Raw genomic sequence first — 23,780 nt, forward strand, 5'->3', positions numbered from 1 at the left:
CTCATCCGAGCCCCAGACCAGGAGCATGAACTGTCAGCTCTACACCTAAGGTCCAGGCAGTGCCCTGAGTGCATTGTTATTGTAGAGATACAACATACAACATTGTTTGTCTTTAATCCTGAACATGGGGGTAGCCCTCTATGGCCCTCTCAGTGACAGGATAGCAGAGACCAGAAGTCCCTGTGCTTGAAATGCTGATAGAACGAATCAAGGTGCATCTGGGCCTGCCATAAACCACAAACCCAATCTACTGCCTCATACCATTTTTTGAGGTTGAGTATCACACTTCAAAATTGCTGGGCATACTGGGAGGGAAACTGATCTCCAACGAGAGAAGTCACCATTCTGTCCCCAGCCTTTCACATCCATTTCCTGTACAATGCGTGTCCAGGTCCTTTGTCCTCTCACTGGACTATTAGCCTTTTTCCTTTACAAAAGGTCTCTGCCAACCCATGGAAATGTCCATTTATGGTACAATTATTTTCCCTCAGTTTGTTATCTCTCTTTTGCATTTGATAACAATAATGGTTTTCCACTCAAGAATTTTAAATACATGTGTCCAGTTTTCTCCTCTATGGCACCTGGATTCTATATTTGTTTAAAAAGAAAAGCATCAGAACAAAAATATAATTTATTTCATGCTTTGTCTTTCTTCTATTAGCACTGAAGGTCTGTTTGGTTTTGTTCTGTTTTTTAATCTTGATCAATGAGGCCTCTTCCCTGAAACATGTCCCCTTTGCTTAATGATGCAATGTTGCACTGCTGAGCTTCTGTGGGTTTTAGGGATGATTTAAGGACTCCCTGAGAGCTCTGTTCTGCTTCTTCTGGACAGAAGGTATTTTGACAGACCAAGTTTCTGTATATGTAGCTCATGCTGGCTTCAAATTTAATTATCCATTCTCTACTACATAAAGGTTAAATTAAAGATGTGTGCACCTCAATTTAATATCTGTTCTTTAAATGAACATTTATTTATTCATTATTTAATGTGTAGGTGTAAGAGCCTGCATGAGTTTATGTGTACCTCATGTTTGTAGGGACCCATGGAGGCCAGAAAAAGGCACCAGACTGTGACTGGAGTTATGGCTAGTTGTTAGTCACTACCTGAGTGCTAGAAACTGAACTCAGGTCTTGTGAAAGAGCAGACAGTGCTCTTAACCACCGAGGCGGCATCTTAAACCCTTGTTTTGTTGTTGTCTATTTCCTGAGACAGGATCTCACGAATCCTTCCATGACCTTAAGCTTTGAATTCCTGATCCACCTGCCTCTGTGTCCCAAGTCCTGGCTTGTTACTGAGATAGGATCTCACCAAGCTCAGGTCCTCAGAGTTGGCAGCAGGAGCTTCTACTAGACACAAGATTTTAACAAAATCCTTACTTGTGTGTGCGTACATGTTTTGTGTGTGTTTGGACTGTGAATGCCTATGTGTGTAGGCCAGAAGGGTGAGCTCGTAGACCTCATCAAGAAAGACTTTCTCTATGCGATCACAGCTGATCGCATAGAGAAAGCAAGTGTCTGTGGATTTCTTAGTCACAAATGGAACATCTGTATCACTTCCCTTCCCCTCATCTCGAAGGAGGAGTAGAAGGTTGAGGAGGACCACACCCTTCTGGACACAGCAGGACCACTGCACTTACAAAATTACAGCAGCTGAGGAAAACTGAATGACATCAACCAGACAACATTTCAGCATTTCAAGACCTTCTGGCCTTGTCTTTTCCCTGCAGTCCAGATAGGATATTACTAATTTGCCTTCACTGGCCTAAATCTTGCTATTATAGACCAGGATAACCTCAAATTCACAGAACTCTTCCTGCCTCCACCCCTCAAGTATCGAGATTAAAGGTGAGCATCATTACACCCAGCTTACCTTGTTCTTCTCAGTTTTTCTTCCCTGTCTCCTGACCTCAAGCCCTCCCTCCCCCCCCCCCCCCCGACAAAGTTTCCCTGTGTAGCCTTGGCTGGTCTGGAACTTGCTCTGTAGACCAGGCTGGCCTCAAACTCATAGAGATTCTCCTGCTTCTACCTCCTGAGTGCTGGGATTAAAGGCGTGCACTACCATTGCCTGGCCTAATTTATAGTTTTATTACTGTTTTTTGCTACATAAAACTTTCAATTATCTTACCAAATTCTACCCTCCAAAAATCCAACTACACATGAGTGGAATTTTATAGTAAGAGGAGAAAGACTGACATCACTAAGAAACTTATTCTTTTTGTGTTTTGCTTTTAATTGCTTAGTTTGGGGACAGTATTGTTCTGTAGCCAAGGCCCACTTATTCTGTCAGGAACTATTATCAGTCCAGGCCTCAAACTCAAGGTGATCCTGCTGTCCCAGCCTCCCAAGTGCTACCATTATAGATGTGAGCCACCATACTTGGCTTTAAAACATTCTATAAAATAAAATATGTTTAAAGAAATGGAAAATAAATGCCTATTTCAAAAGTTAGAGGGTTATCCATTCCAGCAATCCCAGTAGGAAGGCAGATAAATTAAACTGACTCTTACTTTGTGCTTTAAATGTTAGTAAGTAAATATATAAACACCAATCCCTTTTGGTGGTTTATCTTTTGGTTGAGACAAGGTCCTGTGATCCTCTTACCTCAGCTTCAGTGATGGAAGTAAAGAACGGGGTAACGAAACTGGACAGAAGTTACGCGAAGACATAAATAGCATGTTTATTTGTTCAGCTTGCAGTTCCGGGAATGAAATCCAAAGTCTTGTGCAGATCTGGTGAATGTTTGGTCACTGAGCTATAGCCCACTCTTTGTAATAATTTTTAAAAATAATTTTATTTTTATTTATTTTCTAAGATTTGTCTGGGTACACAAGTATGCTTGCACATGTGCATGCATCTGGAGCCCAGAGGTGGACACAAGCTATCTTACACATTTTTATTATTACATTATTATTATTTTTTTAAAGGCAGGGCCTCTCAATGAACCTTGAGCTCACTTTCTCAGAAAGCCATCACGATAGGTCTATTTCCCAAGTATCTGATCCCTGGCAATGAGCTTACAGGCAATGGGCTTACCCTCAACTGGGTATGTGTGTGGTGGGAACTGAACTCTGCTCCTCTGAAAGGACAGCAAATGCTCTTGTACGTGCTTCTATCCTGCTGTTCAAGTACACAGCTCTGAGTCTACTTGGTAGTCATTGACCTTTGGCCAGACATTCAAGGCTACAAAGAAAATGAGCCTGATCCTCAGCATAGTGTCAGAAACATTCTAGAATAAGTGCTTTAAAAATGTGGTTTCTTGAGCTCAACGATGAAGAACAGTGGTTGCTCTTAACCTGGTTTGGGTCCTAGAGCCTATAATGAACAACTGTCTAAAAGTCCAGCTCCGGGGGTTCTAATACCCTCTTATGGTCTCTGCAGAGACCAGGAATAACCATGATGAACAAACATACATGTAGGCAAAACACACACACACACACACGATACTTTTCACTTGTAATGTCTTTAAATATGTATGGAAACTGGCAAGATGGCTCAGGGAATAAGGACACCTGTTAAGAATAAACTTCTCAGGCCGGGTGGTCGTGTCCACCATTAATCCCAGCATTTGGGAGACAGAGGCAGGAGGATCTCTGGGAGTTTGAGGCCAGCCTGGTCTACAGAGTAACTTTCAGGGAAGCCACGGCTACAAGAAAGAAACACTGTCTCAAAAAGCCATAATAACAATAATATAAAAAGAATAAACTTCTCTCCATCTATTCCCACCCGTATCATGCACAAGTACACACACACACAAAATTTTAAAATAATAAAAATATATTTGATCTCTTTTCATCTTCATTACAGTCTTGCATCCTAAAAATTAATGGACATCAGGAAAAGACAGTCTTTACTGTGATCTCTTGGGCTTTTCCATGATTACATCAGAAGTATCCAATACTCACCATTCCCAAGGCTCAGAAGTCACTCACCTGGTATGTCCTAAAGACTCCCGCCATATTGGCAGCATTACAACCGGCTTCACTGCACACTCCAAAATTGCAAGTGCCAGTGCAAACTCCCTGGGTTTACTGCACATCTGGACAGCCTTGATCCAATTGGCCCTGCATTTCAGAAGGAAGAAATCACCTCACTCAGTTGTTAGTAACTGAAAACACAACAGCCACAGCCTACCACGACTCAGGTTTACAGCTCAAATTAGAAGGTGTTCTACATGGCAGGAGTAAACACAGAAGAACAGCGAGGATGACTAGCTCAAAGAAATGGAGACTTTATACCCTGGGAGCAACTCAAGGCATCCTCCCAATTCCTCAACCTACAGTATCTTTTAACTTCGGTCTCCACTTACTCCAGGGATAAAATTCTGATACCCAAAGTTTTCCAAAGATGAGTGCTGCTTTGGTACCTCTGAATTACACACATATCTTCAGCTTCTGGCCCACTGTGACTTCACTGAACTCATTGGTGATAATATTTTAAGGGGCACACCTACTAAGGATCAATTTATGGATAGTTAGCATATTTACAGCAACACATTTACTGCAGTTTCCGTTACCTGTGAGAAGCCCAATTGGGGTGAAGAAAGGAAGAAGGGATGTTGCTTTCTAGCTGTGTGATGGTGAGCCTCAGCGTAGATATGGTCAGGACTTTGGAGCCGTGGACAGATCCATTCCACTTGAACTCCCCGGCTGGAGTGAGACAGAACTTATGTGCAAGGTGCCTCCTCTTATCATGATCTTCCCTGTGCTGGTGCTTGTTCAGAGCAAATGAGTTGGTCGAATACTGATTGTGGTAGACGCGATACTTCCCCTCTTGTCCCAGCTTAAAATAATTGCTGATGTTCCCTTTCATGACCACTTCCTTTTTGGCACTCAGCCGAGACACTTCTCCCTGGGAGTTAACTACCAGCACCTAATGAAAAAGTAAACACATCACTGTTTGTGGCCAAGATGCAAATTTTGTCTGACAACTGTCTTTCAGTAACTGTAATTGATCATTTCAAACAGGCAACACCTTATGAATAAGCGACTAAAGTTTAAAAGTTAAATTTGGAGGTGGGGGGAGATTTAAAAAAAGAAAAAGAAGCAAAATTTAAAGTGAGGGCTGGGTGTCTCATACTTTCGTCCTAATACTCAGGAGACTGACATGAGAAGACCATGAACTCATACCTAGCCATATAGCAAACTGACTCAGGGCAGGGGACACAGGGGCTGTGGATCAGAAACGGCTCAGTGAGTAAATGCACTTGCCACATAAGTCTGGTGACCCAACTTTAATCTCAATAACACATAAAGGTGGAAAGAGAATTAACTCCAAAGTTGTCTTTTCACAGCCCCTCATAAATCTGGGTGACTGTGTGCACACCTACACACTAATAAAATATAAGTTAAAAAAACAAAAGTAAAGCCAGGAGGTGGTGGCAAATGCCTTTAATCCCAGCACTTAGGAGACAGAGGCAAGGAGATCTCTGAGTTCAAAGCCAGACAAAGCTACACAGAAAAACCCCATTTTGAAGGGGGAAAAAAAAAAAAAGAACCCCCCAAAATAAATAAATTGAAAAGTGAAAGCTAGTCATTTACAATTAAATAAGGAAAATACACTGCAGAAGAAAATGAGGTTAGACACCACTGTGCACTTCATGGGTCTCAGCTACATGAGCCTATTTATAACCCTATGAAGATTCTAACACACAGCTTAACGAACTAGGAGAGCATTACATACACCAAGCCCTAAAAACAAATGACTGAAAACCCTCAACTGTTGCTGTTTCCATTTCCAGTTTTGCCATAGGCCCTGGGGTCTTTCAAAGGTTTCCAAAAACTTGGGCTCAATCTTCCAGTGGAGCACAAGAACAATACTTGTGATGGGAAGGGTGTCAGGTTTAGACAGGGTCTTGGTACACAGCTCAACTGGCCTGCTTCTTAACAGTAGCTAGCCCAGGCTTGCCTCAAACTGGGCTTCGGGCTCCTTTAACAGTTCACTACCCTGTGAACAACCCATCTGAGAGACACTGCCGTCACCACTCTGCCCACAGCTGGCTGAAGAGAGACATTCAGTGTCAGTTTTGATCATGCTGATCAGCCAGGATTGCTTGCAAACAGTTCAGTCTGCTCTCCCAAGGGCTCACTGGATTTCTAATAAATAGACTAAATTTGGGTATATAAATGTATTTACCATAATATGAGCCTAACGGTTTTGTTCTTGGTACTCAACCACAAGAGAAAAAAAAAATACAATTCAAAACTAGGTCTATAAACTTCCTAAAGGAAATTTTAAAGATTTTTTTAAACCTATTTTAAAGATTTTAAGGTGCAATCCAATTCTAAATATTTATTTAATGTGTGTCAACCTGTGGGTATTGGCACATGAGCGCACGTGCCCTTGGGGGCCACAGGTATCAGATCGATTGGAGCTGGAGTTACTGACAGTTGGGAACGGCAGCCAGTGATTTTAACCTCTGGGCCATTTCCTGGTCCACAATTCTAACTATTCACAGTGCACAGAATTTTGTTTTAAATAGAACAAACCTCTTTGCCCTCCTTAAACAACTTGTTTGCTTCGTGGGCTGCAGCTGCCACCTGCTGGCTCTTCAGCTGACTGAGTTTGCTATCTGGGTTCCGCAATCTAGTGATGATCCGAGTGGAGCCAGATGTTCCTTTCCCAGCTCCAGGGGACTCGGCGATTTCTCCATTAGACTTCTCCAATCTGAAATCACCTATTATCAAATAAAAACGCCACGAAGTGATGCTGACAGGAAAAATAATTAAGAATGCCTTATTATCCAACACCCACATGACACATATATTTAGAGTCCAAGAGAAGTAAGCAGATGAAGTCTTTTCACAGGCAAAGCAAATTTATCAATTCTTGAATATTCTCTTCCACAACAAACATCAAAAGCAAAATACCATGATACATTTATTATTTTACAGAAAACAGTAGTACCTGTTTTGAAACTGAAGAGGCCCCCCCCAAAACTTGCAAATAACAAACCTAACAACTCAAACGCATAAAAAAATGTTGCCTTCTATATCTGATATAGATTTGTATATTTAAAGGATAAAGTTAATTTTAGAAAGATTGCCCACTGAAGTTCAATTAAGAAACAATAATCTTAAATATTAAAGATAAGTGACAAATGAATTTTTCTATATAAGTTACACAATTATCTGTGAAAACTCGTAACAATTATTTTTTAACATAATACGGATCTCTCAACATCTGCTTTATGACTTCATTTTTGATAGTGATAGCTTAAATGCCCAGAAGCAATTTCTGCTTTCTATATGCACAAATTTCACATTGGATAATGGACATACATACCCCAGCCATTCATCACCATGCATTTTCCAATGGCCAGAAAATTGAACAAGATCTGATTTTTAATTCAAAGCTTAAAAAAAGAAGCAGTGTAGCCCTGGTAAATCCACTGATGGAAATTTACCATACTATCTACAGATATGTTATTCTCCGGCAAGTGGAGACAAATGCACAGAGGGAAACTTTGTTTCAGAGGGAGGACTGTTGAACAGTAGTTAGCTCACTGTGTCTCCTCCTTGTCCTTCCCTCTGAGGGGATATGAAGTTGCCTTTGGAAGAAACTACAGCACCCAGACAGAACACAGCACCACCCCACTAGGTAACCCTCCCAGCCCAGCATCAGCCTAGTCCATGTCTGAGGTTTTTTTCTGTTGTCGCTATTGTCGTTGTCTTTAAATATTTATTTATTTATTTAATGTGTATGGGTATTTTGCCTACATGCAGAGATATGTGCTCCACATGCATGCCTTGTGGGATGGATCCCCTGAAACTGGATTTACAGACAGTTGTGAGCTGCCATGTGGGTGCTGAGAATTGAACCTGGGTCCTCTAGAGGAGCAGCCAATGCTCTTAACAGCTCTAGCCCCCATGTTTTGGTTTCCAAATTTGGATTCTCCTTTCATTTCCTCTCCCTTTCCTTTCATGGGACTGAACTGAGAGCCTTGCACGTGATGAGCAAGCGCTCTAGCTCTGGGCTGAATCCCCACCTTAGGCATCTGCTTTTCTGTTAGTGAGCAGGAAGGGTGAGACTAGAGGCTGGTAACCTGCACCACTACAGCAGAAAGACTACAGCTTGTGGGGAGTAAGAATCCCCAATACCCTGGAGCAGACCTAAGAAGGGAAAATTCTGAGGAAGATGCTGATAACCTTGCTTAGCTTCCTGTACCAGAGGGGTCACCTGAGGCTGTCACCAGTCCTTGGAGGATCCTGCAAACTCCACTAACAAATTTTCATTTATGTTTTAAACAAGGCAGATTTCTGTTGACAGCAATAAATACTAATTAATCCAGAAAGTATTTTAAGTCCTTGTCTACAAAACATGCCACTGGTTAAATCAGGCTAGAGCAGGGACTGAGTATCTTGCCATGCCACGCTGTAATCCTGGGTACTGCTATCCTCTCATGGACTCTATGTGTGCTGGAGCTGAACTCTCGGGACCACTCATAACATCCTGTAATAGACTTTATGGATGCAGTCTGGGCTTAGGCTACACTCCCTCAGCGTACAGCCACAATTCACAGCTGCTCAGAATTAACCCTCTGCATCTGCTGGCTTAGTAAAATTAAAAGCAAGGAGCAGCTTCACCTGCAAGGGTCAGAGCTGAAGACCCAGGGAAAGGAGAGGCCCTCACAGAAGACACTCTACCCAAGGGCCACACTGCTGCCATTGAGAAGTCAATCTTTGAAGTTAGCCTGGTGGCAATCAGGGAGTGGTTCTATGCCAGCCTCTTAGGCAAGCATAGGCCAGCATAGGCCCACCAACCAAAGTGAGGAAGTAGAAGGGCTGCTCATGTCCATGGAGCCTGAGGCCTGTTACTAAGCATTAGGTACTAGTGGCAATTCCCACAAACCTATAAGGGAATGTTACAATGATGGGAAGGCGAGGCAGGGAACCCTGCAAATCTGCCAAACTGGTATGTATGATTGTTCATCCAACAGCAATTCCCAACAACCCATAACGTGTAATAGCCAGCAGAAATTAGGCTACCAAACAGAAAAACATTTCTCACATGCCTCTCACTTCTTATCCACTGAATTACCCCAGGTTTACCAAAGTAGAGCCTCTGCTATCAGGACAGTAATGCTAAAAACAGCTACACTCAGAACTTCATATGGGTTATATATAAGCTTACACGATAAGCTATAGCCAAATCTGTCATACTTAATACACAGCACATAGAAATCTTAGATATAATTACAGTTGTTGGATGCACTTGTGAGCCAAGGGGAAGTTGTCAGGTGAGGGTGAGATCTGTGCTCCACATTAGACAGGGGCATTGTGAACTGGATGTATGGGAACAGACAGGAGTGTGTCTCATGCTGTGCTGAGCTACTGAGGATGGAACTGCAGTTATTGTGGGCCCTTTCTTTGAAGCAGCCCTTGCTCTTCGCAAAATCATTCCTACCCCATTTCAATCATATACTTTTGCTGGAGCCATCAATAATACCTTGCCTGCCCTGGCCACAGGTGTGGAACAATATGATCCAAGATAAGCCACTCAAATTCCTTCCTCAAAGACTTTTGATTTGGAGCAGGAGTAGGGCCTTTGCCTTTGGGCCACAGACCTTGGAAAGACATGAAAACAAATTGCTGGTGCCATCTTACCTGCAACTTGGAAAAGCCTGTCTGTATAAGGAAAGAATGAAATTGTCACACAAATATAAGTCAGTTCAAAAGGGGTGGTGGGAAGAGAGGGATGGAGAGAGAGCGTGTGTGAGTGGGGAGAAGGGTGAAGACAGAAGCAGCTGTTTCACTGCTGAGTCCATGAACTCCCCAACTGCATAAGTTAATTAAATCCCCTCTACATTTAAACTATTTTAAGATGGTCTGGTCACTTACAACTGAAGAGTCAACCATATGTCACATATGAAATTCTCCTCAAGATAAACTTAAAACAATGCTACAGACTTGTTATGAGAAAACTATTTACTATATTAATATTTGTGAGATTGTATTCCTATTTAATAGTATACCACATTCAGAGAAACCCTGAAGAAAAAGATGAATAAATTTAACAGCATAAAAATGTAAAAATTTCAGACAGTAGAGAATTAAAGACAAGAAACTAATACATGAGCACATATGTCAAGCAGATATTAACAAACATAATACATAAGGCAATCCTAAATATTAAAATTCTATAGGAAAAATTGAGCAGAAACAAGAATCATCAAAATACAGAATATTAAACACATGAAAAGAAACAACCAGATTCATAAGCAGGAGTATGCAAAGTTTCCATGAAATACATTCTTACCACTGGCAAAAAAAGACACATGGTGTTAAATTTAAGTGTATGAATTGGGAAACAGACACGTATGGAAATTAGCCCCCCTGAGTGAGTAATTAGGCAGTATCCACCATTATCTGGAAAACGTACCTACCATTTGACCAGCCAGTCCTTTCATACACTGCCAGAGACACTTGCAGAATACAGATATGTGTGGAGGCTGGTAGACAGCACCACCAAGATAATAGCCAGATACCATGCAGCAGCTAAAAACATTGCATTAAACTCTAACATGAACAGTCCCTACCACTGAGTGGAAAAACAAAAAGAAAAAATACAAAACAAGATGGAGAATAACACATGCAGAATGATCCCATTAATATTCAAAACAAACCAAAAAAGCCAAAAAAATTGTAAACATACAGATATGAACATAATGGAAAATACAAAATACTGATGGTGGTTATACTTCAGGAGAATAAAAAGGTTTCTATTTTTCTCCTCTTACCGAATTCTTTTTATTTATTGTAAAGTAAGAACAGTGAGCTCATGTTAATTAAAAAACAAAAACAAAAAATAAAAATCACTAATTCTTCCCAACCCACTAAACTTTTACTTAAAAAAATTAAAAATGTTCAAAGGAAAAAGAGAAAAAGAAAAATCATCTCCCTTGACTGGATGGGCGTGCTCTTACCTATCTCTTCCTGAGCAGAGACAGGTGTATGGGAGTCTCTTTCTCCAATTTCAGGATCATCCGCTGCCTCAGCAGAGTCACTCTGGGCAGAACCGAGCTCACTGCTGCTGCTACTGTTTTCCAGATTAGGCTGGATGGAGGCAGTGGTAGCACTAGTGTTACTGCTGTCACATGTCTTGTTAGAGTCTTCTAGAAAAATAGAATATCTGATTTTTACATTGAAAATCACATAAAAATCTAAATGTCAGAGAAGCAGTTAACAGTTGTAGGACTTCATCAGGATGCTGAGCGTTAGAAAGCAAAGCCAATCACAGAGGAAGAATGAATGCACTGTGTGAGAAGTTGGTAAGCCGTACCCTACCAGTTACTGTAAGTGCCCATCAACGCACAGGCTCTTTATCATCATCTGGAGCAAGGCAGGCAACCTTTCAACATTCTAGAGATGGAAAAAAACTTTAAAAACTACTGCACACAACTCAGAGCACATCAGATGTGGAAGAGGCGGTTCTGTTGAGAAAAACAACCAAAACAAGTAGCTTACATCCTCACGTTTCCAGAATCTTCACAGATCTCTATCAGAAATGGAGTTAGAAAGGATTCTTTACCTCTGGGGTCTTCTATCTATGTGTGCTCACCTTTCTGGGTAATTTCAGAGCATCACTAGCAGTTTAGTTCCTCAGCAGTAAAGAAATTAGTACTAGGAAAAAGAGAAAGCTGTGGGAGTTCAGAAAGTGTCTATTTGTATTCCTCTTTGTCACTGAAAAGGTACTAAATCATGACTGGTGCCATGTCACAGCAGCTATAGTAAATACATGAAGAATGGGGAAACAATGTCTGCATGAAATGTTTTAGATCTCTGACTGCACCCGATACGATGATTACCACAGCATAAAGAATATAGAAGACTCTAGGAATAACCACAAAAAGAATGAAAGTTGCCTCTAAACATATGGAAATCTGACCGCTTACTTTAAGCCAAGAGAAATGCAAACTAAAGCTATATAGAGGGTGAGCACTCTGGCTTACACCTGTGATCCCAGTAAGTTCTCTGACTCCACAAGTCCTACTAAGTTGTGCTCTGAGCTCTACTAACACGCCATGGCACACCCTCCTCCCGGTAAATAAATGAGTGAGTTAAGTAAGTACGCTTTCATGTTACAACTTTTCTACTACGGAGGCAGGTTCAGGGCACACTCCGTTCTTCCACAGGACCTGAGCTCAGTTCCTAGCACCCACATCAGGTGGCTCAAAACTACCTGTGGCTCTGGCTCCAGAGATCTGATGCCCTCTTCTGGTCTCTATGAACACTTGCACTCTCATCAACACACTCTCACACACACACACACACACACACACACACACACACACACACATCTTTGAAAAAACTTCTCTACTATAGAAGATAAATGCCAACCAAAAGAAGGTGGCAAAGCTTGGAAATATTAAATAAATGAACATTTCAAAATGATTAAAATATTAATTCAAAAAATATATTAAAAACTTGAAAGCAGTTAGTGAAAATGAACTAAAAAGTAGAGAGGCTGCAGGTAGCTGAGTGGTGAGCACCTGCTTACGCGATAAGCTACTGGCTTCAATCCCCAGCACCACAAAACAGACAAAGAAGGAAGAAAAGCATCTTCTTAGTAAATAATTGCAAATATTTTTAAGCATCTTGCAAAGAAGGGAAAGAAGAGACTTAGAACAATACAACTTAAAAACCTGACTTAACTGTCTGACGCCGCACCCAACAATGAATCTGCATACGTATGCATGCACATCTTTATGCTCACCAAGCATGTATGAGACATATCAACATCAAGCTGATGCTGGGGATGTAACTCAGTGGTAGAGCGCTTCCCTCTTGACCATGGGCCCTGGGACCCACATCTAGCACCACCCACAACTAACTAATCACAGAGGTAAAATGACAGGAAAAACAAACTATAAGCTTCAACTAAAGGAGAGCGGAGGGAAACTCTGCACTGACAGCAAGCACAGAAGAAAGCCTACACAAGAGGTCTTCAGGAGCTGAGCCACAGGGCCAAAAAAAAGCAAAGGAAATAAAAAGGAGGAAAGAAGAAAGATCAGAAGTAAATAAGCCAGAGAAAAGCAAGCAAGAGCTGGGTGTAGAGACCAGAGAATAAAGTCATGGAGTCAGTTCTCAAACTTGACGTGAGTTCTAGAAACTGAACCCCATACACTCAGCCTTGCCCAGTGAGAGCCACTGAGCCATCTTACCAGCCCCAGCACGATATCCAGGACAAGTTTCTCAGTGGCCTGGGACTCAGTAAGTAGGCTGGCTGTCTGACTAGCCTTCTGGCAAGATTGTTAGCCATCACACCTGACTTATGCAGATTCTGGGGGCAAAACTCAGAATCAATGAGTGAACTATTTCCCCAGCTCAGGACTACTGTTAGTGTTTAAACTGTATTTATTATTAGTGTGTGTGGTGGGTGCGGGCATGTATGTGCCACAGTACACAGGTGGAGCTCAGATGACAACTTCAGGAGTTGGTGACTGCTTTCTACCATGGGTTCCCAGGCTGAGGCTTGTACGGCAAGTGCTTTTACACACTGAGCCATCTCGCCAGCCACCTAGATTATTATTTTTTTAAACGTTTTTTTAAAGATTTATTATGTATAAAATAATCTGTCTGCATGTATACCTGCACACCAGAAGAGGGCACCAGATCTCTTTATAAATGGTTGTGAGCCACCATGTGGTCGCTGGGAATTGAACTCAGGACCTTTGGAAGAGCAGCCAGTGCTCTTAACCTGAGCCATCTCGCCAGCCCCCACCAAGATTATTTTTATAAAGATAAAATAATCTCGTCACTAGACACTGATAAGGATATAAGAGGAAAATATAAGTTAATCTCACTTATGAAAGTAGATGGAAAATCCCATCCAAAATATTAAGAAATTAGATGCAGTAATATATTAGAAAAATAATCATAACCAAACTGTATTTAATCAAGGACTGGGAGATGAAACATTCAAAAAACAACACAGGCATTTGCTATAGTTAAGATACCCTTAAGGGAAAAAAGACTTACTCCCAACAAAACATTCAAAAACAGAAAGTGTACAAAGGAAAAGGACAGGCACTTCATAAAAGAGGAAAATCAAATGAACTGTATACACACAGATACAGACAGACAGAAAGACAGACACACCACAGATGTTCCATGTCCTCAAATCACCTGGTAACTATAGGTACAAACCACCACAATCCCCCCTCCCCACGACTATCTGAAGGATCCCTATACTTTTGTTCGAAAAGGAAAGGCCATTTGACAGTGTTGATGCCACTTGCTGGCAATGGTGTGCTGTGGTCAGAGCTCTCACCCTGTGAGGGAAGCTTGCACAAGCCCCTTCTCTCTGGAGAACCTCAGAGTCTTTTTACAGAGACTTAAAGACCAGGAAATCCATGATTACATTTCTACCTCTAAGAATACATGTGCATATGTAAAAATATACATAAAGGAATAATCATAAGAGTATTATTCATTATGGCCCCCACCGTGAGAACTATTTAAATAACTACCACTGGAAGCTGGAGAGACGGCACAGCAGAGGACCCAGGTTTGGTTCTTAGCACCTACATGATGGCTGACAACAGACTGTAACCCCAACTCCATGAGATTGAATACCTTCTTCTGGCCTCTGGCACACACACGGTACACATACATACTTGGAGGCACTTGGAGATACACATAAAAGCACAAAAAAGGTCAGGTGATCATCAACATATAAAAAGGATAAACCAATTGTGCTACATCTCTACAATGGACTGAGAGCAAAGGATGATGCTCTATACAACACTGGTATTTTTGTTCTTAGTGGCATTTTATTAAGGTTAAAAGAATTTAACATGGTGACCCATGCCTTTAAATCTAGCTCTTGGGAAGCAGAGGTAGACAGTTCATGACCAGCCTGCTACACATGGCAAGTTCCAGGCCAGCAAAGGCTATATAGAAAGATCCTGTCTCAAAGAAACAGACAGACATTAAAAATTATATACTGTATTATAATTCACCCCCCCCTTCTCTCTTTAAAATCAAAATCAGAGGCTGGAAAGGTGGCTCAGCAGTGAAGAGCATTTGCTCCTCCTGCAAAGGAGTACAGTCTGAGTCCCATACCCACAAGGTGGTTCACAAGCAACTGAAACTCCAGTTCCAGGGGTCTGATGTCCTCTTCTGACCTCCTCAGGCACCAGGCATGCTCATGATACATACATAAACATGCAAGCAAAACACTCATATGAAAGAAAACCTAAAACTTAGAAAAGTAAACAGAACAGTCGGTCTCTGGTGGGCAGCTGCACAGGCTGGTCTCCTGGGTCGTTCACTTGGTAAGCATCCATCACACTATCTCAGTAACAACCAGTCCAGAATATCTCCCCACCCAGTCCAACAGTATTATTCTATAAAAGACTTTACTTAATAAATATTGTCTATTGTGGTTTGAATATGTTTAGCCCTCATAGACTCATGTGTTTGAAGGCTTGGCCCATGGGGACTGGCACTATTAGAAGGTGTGGCCTCGTTGGAGCAAGTGAGTCACTGTGGACATGAGCTCTGAGGTCTCCTCGCACTCAAGCTCCAGCCGGTGTGGAACAGTGTCTCCTTCTGGCTGCCTTCAGATCAAGATGTAAAACTCTTAGCTCTTTCCCAGCACCATGTCTGCCTGCAGGCTGCCATACTCCCTACCATGATGATAATGGACTGAACCTCTGAAACTTTAAGCCAGCCCCAATTAAATGTTTATCTTTATAATAGTTGCCTTGGTCATGGTGTCTCTTCACAGCAATAAAACCCCAACTAAGACATCATAGTCTCTAAGTTAAAAAAACAAAACAAACAAGTGAGCTCTTCCATACCATGGATGCTATTTTTAACCGCCTAGAGTTAACTCTCCAAATCTCAACAACCATCTCATCCACTGACCTAAGGGGGAGCTATTCAACAGTGAGAACAGAGACTGGTTCAGGGGCATCACAAAGCACACAGCACCCTCCCAAGTCACAGAACAATTACAATTAGTTCTTGGATAAGTAAGAACACAGAGAAGCAGAGCCACGGGAGACAGCAGAGCATCCTCCCTGAGGGAGAGGACAGTACTCTCATGTCTCTCTGCTGCGCGCCAGAGCGCAGTCAGCAAGGACTCACATTCTACTTTGGTCGTGGATATATTCCCACCAGCCTACCGAGTCTGACACTTATTACTATATTAACTACTTGATAAAAACACAAATGCAGGCTGGCAAGATGGCTTAGGAGGTAAAGGTGCTTGCTGCGAAGCCTGACAAACTGTGCTCCCTCACCAAGGAGGAGAAAACTGACTCCAGCACGTTGTCCTTGGATCTCTACATGTGCTGTTACATGGGCATATGCACGCATGTGTGTGTGTTTACCCACTCAAAATAAACACATGTAAAAAAACAGCATACAAGGGCTAGGACCTAAGGACCTAACAGGTCAAACTCAATCAGGTTTGGTTTAGAAACAGGTCAGTTATGTCATACCTGAAGCCAATAGTACATCTAAGATTAACATTAAGTATTGATCAACCTAAAAGGGTAAAAATTATATTTAAAAAATAACAAACATGGAAGGCTCTTTTTCCACATTATTTCAGCAACAGTACTCCACCTTCAACTTCTAGCCCAAATACATGAAAATGAGAATAAAACTGACCAAAACCTAAAAGTACTCAGTCAGTTGTAGAACCAAATTATAGACCTGTGTCTCCGCAGCCCCTGGAGAAAATTCCCTGAGAAATACCACTGCCTAGCTGACAGCTCTACTTGCTAAACAATTCTAAGAACGTTGTTAACACTCAGTCAGGATACTCCACTATAGTTCCTACGACAGTGATTTAACGTCTAAGTCTACTCTTTGTTGTCCGCAGTTCAGTACCCCAAATACTTGAGAAATACTAAATTTCCAACCACCAAACCTAGAGTTCTCTAGGCTAAATGAGTCTTTTTTCCTTTTTGTGTTGACACAGGGTCTCCCTGTGCAACCCTGCGGAGCCCGGAGCTCACCATGCAAGGCCGAGTCGCTGACTGCCTTGCCGGCACTGACCCTACAGGCTGACCCACCTCACCAGCACTCCGCCTCACGGCAGCATAGTTTCCTGATTTCCTGCATCTTAATGAGTGAGCACGCTGCCCTCGGTGCCTGCTGTGTGACTGGTTCCGCTGACAGCTGGGCTCACTTGCAGCCTATATGTAACCTAAGCTTTCACTGGGGTTCTCAGCAATTCTCAGAGCTGGTTGCCGAATCCCCCCACATTCCGATCGGAAACCCGGAGGCCCATAAAAGGCTGAGTGGCGTTAATTTAGGAGCAGACCTAGAATGCACATGCTCTACACAACAGTACTCCTAACACACCAGTCACACCCCAGCATCCCTCACACACACTCAAAGCCTGAGAAGACAACATTTGTATGTTCACAGAAAGGACCTTTAAGATTTCCTCCATGACTCTGAGATTATTGATGTTTATTTTCTGATTTTAATCATCTGAATTATATATAGTCTAGTATAATAAAAATACCTTTGAATTTTTTGAAAAGTAAAAGTCATAATCACATTCTTAGTAATGATAATTTACTCCAAGTAAAATTTCAATGTTAAAAAGGTTAAAACTGGAATTATTGGTTAACATATCAATGCATCTTGCAAAAATGTTGGTGATGATGGATTATCAACTAATATTATGATCTGACATGTAGCACTACATGAGCACATGCAAACAGAAAATTAATGTGTTAGTATATAACGAGCCAGAAGGGCTACGTCACTCAACATGGAGACAGACATTATTATGTGAGTAACTCAAATCAAAGTCTCTGCCAGGACGGTCTGGTGGCCAGGCACACAAATCCATCTAAGAAATGCAAGCATGAGGACTGAGAGGGAGTTCCAGGCACTAACTGCAAGAACAACTGCCAAACATCCAATGTTAGGTGACAGTTTAGCAATCAGGAATGGCACTGTGAGCAAGCAGCATGAAGGAATGCAGACTGTCAGGTTCTAGGTGACATGCAGCTCTGACTGCACAGGGAAGGGTCCCCCCATTACAGAGGCATTGATACACTGCCCTCTGTACCTGGTACATCCGGGGGGAGCTCAGATGCCACCTTCTTCTCTGCCATGCTGCTGCTATCATGGGTGTCTGAGAGACAGCCCTCGGGGCTCCTCCCTGCACAGGGACTAGTCTCTTCTGAAGAAGCATTTGTGGTGTTGTCGCCAAGATTTGCTGGCGCAGAGTTCCCTCTATCCCCAACTTCTGCTGGCTCTACAGCAAAACGCACAACAAAACTTTAAAGATATGCTTCGAAACTGGCTTTGGACAAGTGGCCACATTCAATCAACTACTAAATATCATCAGTCACCAAAAATCCTGCTTCTCTTTGATGGCCATTTTAAAGCAAGTCAGACTCCGAGATAGCTTTGTAATGGTCATCCAAAAATAAAGAGTAAGATATTAAGAATGTTTTAGAATTAATTTTTTAAAAGAACATATTTTACCAATAATCTGGCATAAAAAATAGTAACCTTTCATCAACATCATAGGTATGCCAATTTCTTAGACATAAGTATAATATTATTGCAAATCCATCAATACAGAAAACTCATTACAACTGTGATGTTACAAGGAAGAAACTATCTTAAATATCTTTAGGAATAAAAAATAGCTGTTTGGAGTAAAATTCCATTTGCATTCTGCCAGTAATACTAGAGGTTTCACAAATAGCATTAATAGAATATTTCTTTTGAACCAAGTAATTCTTTTACCCTCAGGTTTTCCTTGCCCAGGCTCTTCATTAGAGACTCTGTCATCACTGTCCTTCTCAAGGGACTGGTCTCCTGGCTCCTCTCTGCTCCTCTCCGCATTTTTGGAGTTGTCACTCTCGACCTCACTCTTGTCTTTTTCTGTTTCTTCTGGGCTCTGATCACAGTCAACATCTTCCCCTCTTTTGATTCTTAAGGAGTCCAAAATTTCTTCTATAATAAAAAAAGCAGATTATTTTCTTTCTATAACTAAATATGAAATTACTAACAAATGGAACTTTTAATGTTCACTAGGCTTGGTGGTGCACACCTTTAATCCACGCACCCTGGGACAGCCAGAGGCAACACAGTGAAACTTTGTCTCAGAGAGAGAGACAGAGAGATTGATTTAATATCCACTATTCTTAAGTCTGAAGAAAGAAAATTATACCAGCTAGAAGGCCTGAGCTTGAACTCTCGGCTCCCACTAGAAGCTGGCTGTAGCAACTCACTTTGAGGGCATGAATGGGACCCTGCAGCCATGGGTCACCAGCCTAGCAGAGCAGCAAGTCCCATGCTCAGTGAGAGACTGCTCAAGAAATAAAGGGGCTGGAGAGACAACGTACTGGTTAAAAGCATCTGCTGCTCTTGCAGAAGACCCAAATTCAGTTCCCAGCACTCATGTCAAAAGGCTCTCAGAACTGCTGTAACTCCTGCAAGTCTTAATGGCCTATTCCGGTCTATAGGCACGCGCACATGCGTGTGAACACACACACAAAGATAATTTGTTGTTGCTTTTCAAGACAGAGTTTCTCCTTGTAGCCTTGGCTGTCCTGGACACACTTTGTAGATCAGGCTGCCTAGAAGTCACAGAGGTTCTCCTGCCTCTGCCTCCCAAGTGCTGGGATCACCGGCATGCGCCACTAGACCTGGCTGCAACTTTATCTTCTTAAAGATGAGACAGCAAAGCAAGCATGATAATGCTCACCCAGAACCCAGGCACACCCGGGCTACACAGCAATATACATGCCCAATGAAAAAAGTCTGAAAAGACTGCAAGCACATCACGGTCACATGCCCCTGTCGCGACAGACACTCGAACTGACATAGGCTCAGCCTATACAGCACAGCACAAGGATCAAAAGCAGAACTAAAACCCAGTATACCCCTGAGGGGAATCTGCTCCCTGGGCCTGAGCAAGCTCCCTAGATCTGCAGAGCTCCACCTCCTCCAGAGTGAAATGAGCAGAGAAGCCCGTATGGAAACGCTTCTCTCTGAAGCCTCGTATTCTGAAACTATTCTGAAACTATTCTGAAAACCACTGAGGGCCTAAATAAGGGCGTACCCTCTTTCAATTTGGGCAGGGTGATACCACGGTATGGTACCAGCATAGGGGAAACCAGTATGGACACATGGATACTAAAAGACTCTTTGGGTTATAATAAAACACATCCTTTGAGAGGGTTCTTATTATGAGGTCCAGGCTGGGCTGAAATTTGCACTCCCCCAGCCTCAGCATCCTGAGTAGCTGAGATATGCTATCACCCCCACAAAGTTAAGCATCTATTCATGTTATTTTGTCTGTTTGGTTATCTGCTTGAGGCAGAATGTCACAAGGCTCAGACTGGACTCAAATTCAGTGCTGTCTGAGGCTGGCTTTGAACTTTTTTTTTTTTTTTTTTTTTTTTTTTTTTTTTTTTTTTTTTTTTTTAAAGCTGACCACTAGTGGCACACGCCTTTAGGCCTGGTGCTTGGGAGGCAGAGGCAGGTGGATCTCTGTGAGTTTGAGGCGAGCCTGGTCTACATAGTGAGTTCCAGGATAGCTAGGACTATACAGAAAAATCCTATCTTGAGAAACAAAGTAAAAAAATAAAATAAATGTGTGTGTGTGTGTGTGTGTGTGTGGCCTGCATACATTCATGTGCACTACATGTGTGCTTGCTGTCTCTGGAGGTCAGAGGAGGGCAGCAGAACTGGAGTCATGAATGGCTGTAAACCACCGTGTGGGTTCTGGGTCCTTGGCAAGAATAACCTGTGCTCTGAACCGCTGAGCCATCTCTCCAGCCCCTGGCCTTCCAATGTTCTTAACCCATGCATACGCATAAGATCCCTGTATCTACCTATGTAGAGTGTGTGTCTTTGGTTCATTGCATCACTGTCGCCTGGCTTATCTGACGACTCTTCAGAGTGAGAAACTGGCTACAGAGAATCCAATGGCTGGAGAAGGACAGCCATGGTAAAGCAGCTTCGTAACTACAAAGCCAAAGCCTCCCGGGCAACAAGGCTACCACTATAGTGCAAAGTTTAAAAAGACAAAGAAACCCGGCACTCCCCTGGGGGTTCTGCAGTCCTCCTTTACGCTTCCTTCCATCACTGTTCTCCACCTTCATTTTGGTTGTATTTCTTTTCTTTTCCTTTCTTATTTATTTATTTAGTTAGTTTTTTTTTTCAAGACAGACTTCTCTATGTAACCTTGGCTGTCCTGGAGTTCACCCCGTGACCAGGACGACTTTGAACTCATAGAAGTTTGAAGCCTCTGCCCCTGAGTACTGGGATTATAGGTGTGCTGCAGCACCCGACTTGGTTGTCTTTCTTAATGAGAGTTATCTAGCCCATTTTCCAGAATTAGAAAAACTTTGTAAGGGAGTGAGGGTAAACCTCATGACAGACTTGTCTAGCCTCTGGTCCGCAGCATTAACAAGACAAAGCAATGCAGAACAGCTCTGGCTCACTCAAGACAGCTGTCTAAAATAGGATTACTGAAAGCTGAGGGCACCAGTCACAAGAACTGTGCCCATTCGATTTTGTGTGGCGGTGGGAAAAATCTAGCTGAAATCAGTAAATGCTCTACAAAGTTGAATGTACAGTATGTAATGAATGAAGTGAGAAGGACACAAATGAACGAGGCAAGGAAGAATAGCCCTCATAGTCCCAACACTGAAATGGCTGAGGCAGGGGGATCATGAGGAATTCAAGATCAACCTCAACCCAAAGACTCTCATTAAACAAACAAGAAACAAATGACTTGTGAGTGTAGGGGATACTATTAGTGACCAAGGCAAGGAGCAAAATGCTAAAAAGCACAGCATCCTAATTTGCATTAGCACAGACAGGATCTCTGTAGAAAACAATGACATGGGGGTTGGGGATTTAGCTCAGTGGTAGAGCGCTTGCCTAGCAAGCGCAAGGCCCTGGGTTCGGTCCTCAGCTCTGGAAAAAAAAAAAAGAAAACAATGACATGAAGGGCGAAAGCAAAGCAAATGTAACTTGGACATCTTAGCACGTTTTCAAGTTTCAGAATACTCACATTAAGCGCTTACTGAATAATCAAGAATGCCCTCACCATTAGCTGCCGCCAGAAAGGATTTGTTGCTGCCCCGAGCTTTGTTGGTCAGGTCTTCAGTTATGTCCATGTGCTGATGCATCTCTTCTCGAATTTCTTCTAGAATTTTGCATAGTTCTGCTTCCCAGTAATCTTTGTCTAGACAGTCTATTAATTCTGCGAGCTGGACCTTTGTGCTGTAGTACCAAACTTTCTTTTCATTTTCATTCTCTGTGTCTTCTTCTCTGTGGTAAAATCAGGGAGGGGAAAACATTAGGCACAGTAGCACTTACCAAACAAACATCTGCCTACCAAGTTCAACCGTGTAATGCCAAGACTACACGCCGATGCTCAATTGCCTCTAACTGCTTGGGTTTCTGAGTACACAATTCTTAGGTGAAAATAAGTTTCAGTATTAATGAGAAGTGAGGTTATGTGCAAATACCTAAACGTGACAAAAACATAACTTTAACACCCAGTCATGATTGCAGAGCTTGGCAAAGAGCAGCCGGACCTCAAGCACCTCCCCTCCAGCAGCCTAGTGAGTGTCTTAATCAAAGCCCCGGAAGTCTCACAGCTCGGGACAGCAGAGCAGAGAGCGTACTTCCACTGTTAACACAGTCTACACAGACCTCACGGTGCTGGGAGGCTTTACTAGGCCCTGGGCCTTATAGGAGTCATACCTAACTTGGCAACAGTGTCTCATCTATCTCCTATCTATCTCCTTTATCTTTCTTACATTTTTTGGGGGTGGGAGATTTTCATTTTACATGTGAGCTGCATGTGTGTTTAACTGTACCACATGCACGTGGTGTCCAGAGAGGCTAGAAGAGGGCACTGGATCCCTCGGAACTGGCGCTGGCTCCAGATGGTTGTGACTTGCCACATGGATGCTGAGAACCATGGGAAGAACAGCAAGTGAAACCATCTCTTCAGCCCTATTGTTTTTTTCTTGTTGTTTTGTTTTCCTTTTTGAGAAAGATTTCTCTGTATAGCCCTAGCTGTCCTGGAACTTGCTCTGTAGACAAGGCTGGCATTGAATTCAGAGATCCACCTGTTTCTGCCCCCCAAGTGCTGGGATTAAAGGTGTGCACCACCACCACGCAGGCCCCTGATTTATTTTTTTAAAACAGGGTCTCACTGTGTATCCCTGGCTGATATAGATTTGTCATGTAGCTCAGGCTGGCCTTGAACACACTGCCTCTGTCTCCTAGTGCTGGGATTGAGGGTATGTACAACCACCTGGCTCTTCTCTCTTCTTAAAGACACTCAAAGCTCAAACTGGAGAAGAGAGACTGCTTCCTTTCCTGTCAACTCTGAGGTTCCATCCACATCTAAGGAAACTGTAAACTTTAATGGAGACAGTTACTAACTGAAAAAATAAAATAAAATAAAACAAGGCAGATTACCACCAAGAGCAAGACTTCAAGAATGCATCCCATAATGCTGGGAGTGGTGTTACACACCTGTTATACCAGCACTTGGGAGGTAGAGGCAGCTTTATCTACATGACTTTGAGGCCAACTTGGACCATTTGAAAATGTCACAAAAACACCTTATAAACCAAACACCTCCCCACCAGAAAGGAATTAACCTCATGAAGTTTCTCCTCCGCCCCATTCAAAAGGAACTCAAGAGTCTTGTGAAGTACCTAAGAATCTGTCATTTCCTGTGTGTCAATGGCAAAGCGATGGAGCTCAAAGAACTGAGCTCTACGAAAAGACGTGGAGGCCGGGACGATGGATTCTTGTTAA

General features: G+C 42.4%; 1 protein-coding gene across 5 annotated transcripts in view; it reads right to left on the minus strand.

Annotated features, from left to right (window-relative positions):
• Bptf (bromodomain PHD finger transcription factor) overlaps nt 1–23,780 on the minus strand; it is a 103,660-nt gene that overhangs the window by 43,970 nt on the left and 35,910 nt on the right. For 2 of the 5 annotated variants that reach the window (XM_055592072.1, XM_055592070.1), the window contains exons 3-9: nt 22,048–22,271; nt 18,729–18,938; nt 18,040–18,228; nt 10,922–11,110; nt 6,486–6,673; nt 4,514–4,869; nt 3,930–4,061 (exon numbers count right to left, since the gene is read on the minus strand). In XM_055592072.1, coding sequence (XP_055448047.1) covers nt 3,930–4,061; nt 4,514–4,869; nt 6,486–6,673; nt 10,922–11,110; nt 18,040–18,228; nt 18,729–18,938; nt 22,048–22,271 — 1,488 coding nt within the window. The remainder of the gene's footprint in view (nt 1–3,929; nt 4,062–4,513; nt 4,870–6,485; nt 6,674–10,921; nt 11,111–18,039; nt 18,229–18,728; nt 18,939–22,047; nt 22,272–23,780) is intronic. The other 3 variants (XM_055592069.1, XM_055592071.1, XM_055592073.1) reach the window with 3 other exon arrangements.

Source organism: Psammomys obesus, unplaced genomic scaffold (genome assembly GCF_907164565.1).
Source record: "Psammomys obesus unplaced genomic scaffold, mPsaObe1.curated_primary_1811, whole genome shotgun sequence".
NCBI classification, from domain to species: Eukaryota; Metazoa; Chordata; class Mammalia; order Rodentia; family Muridae; genus Psammomys; species Psammomys obesus.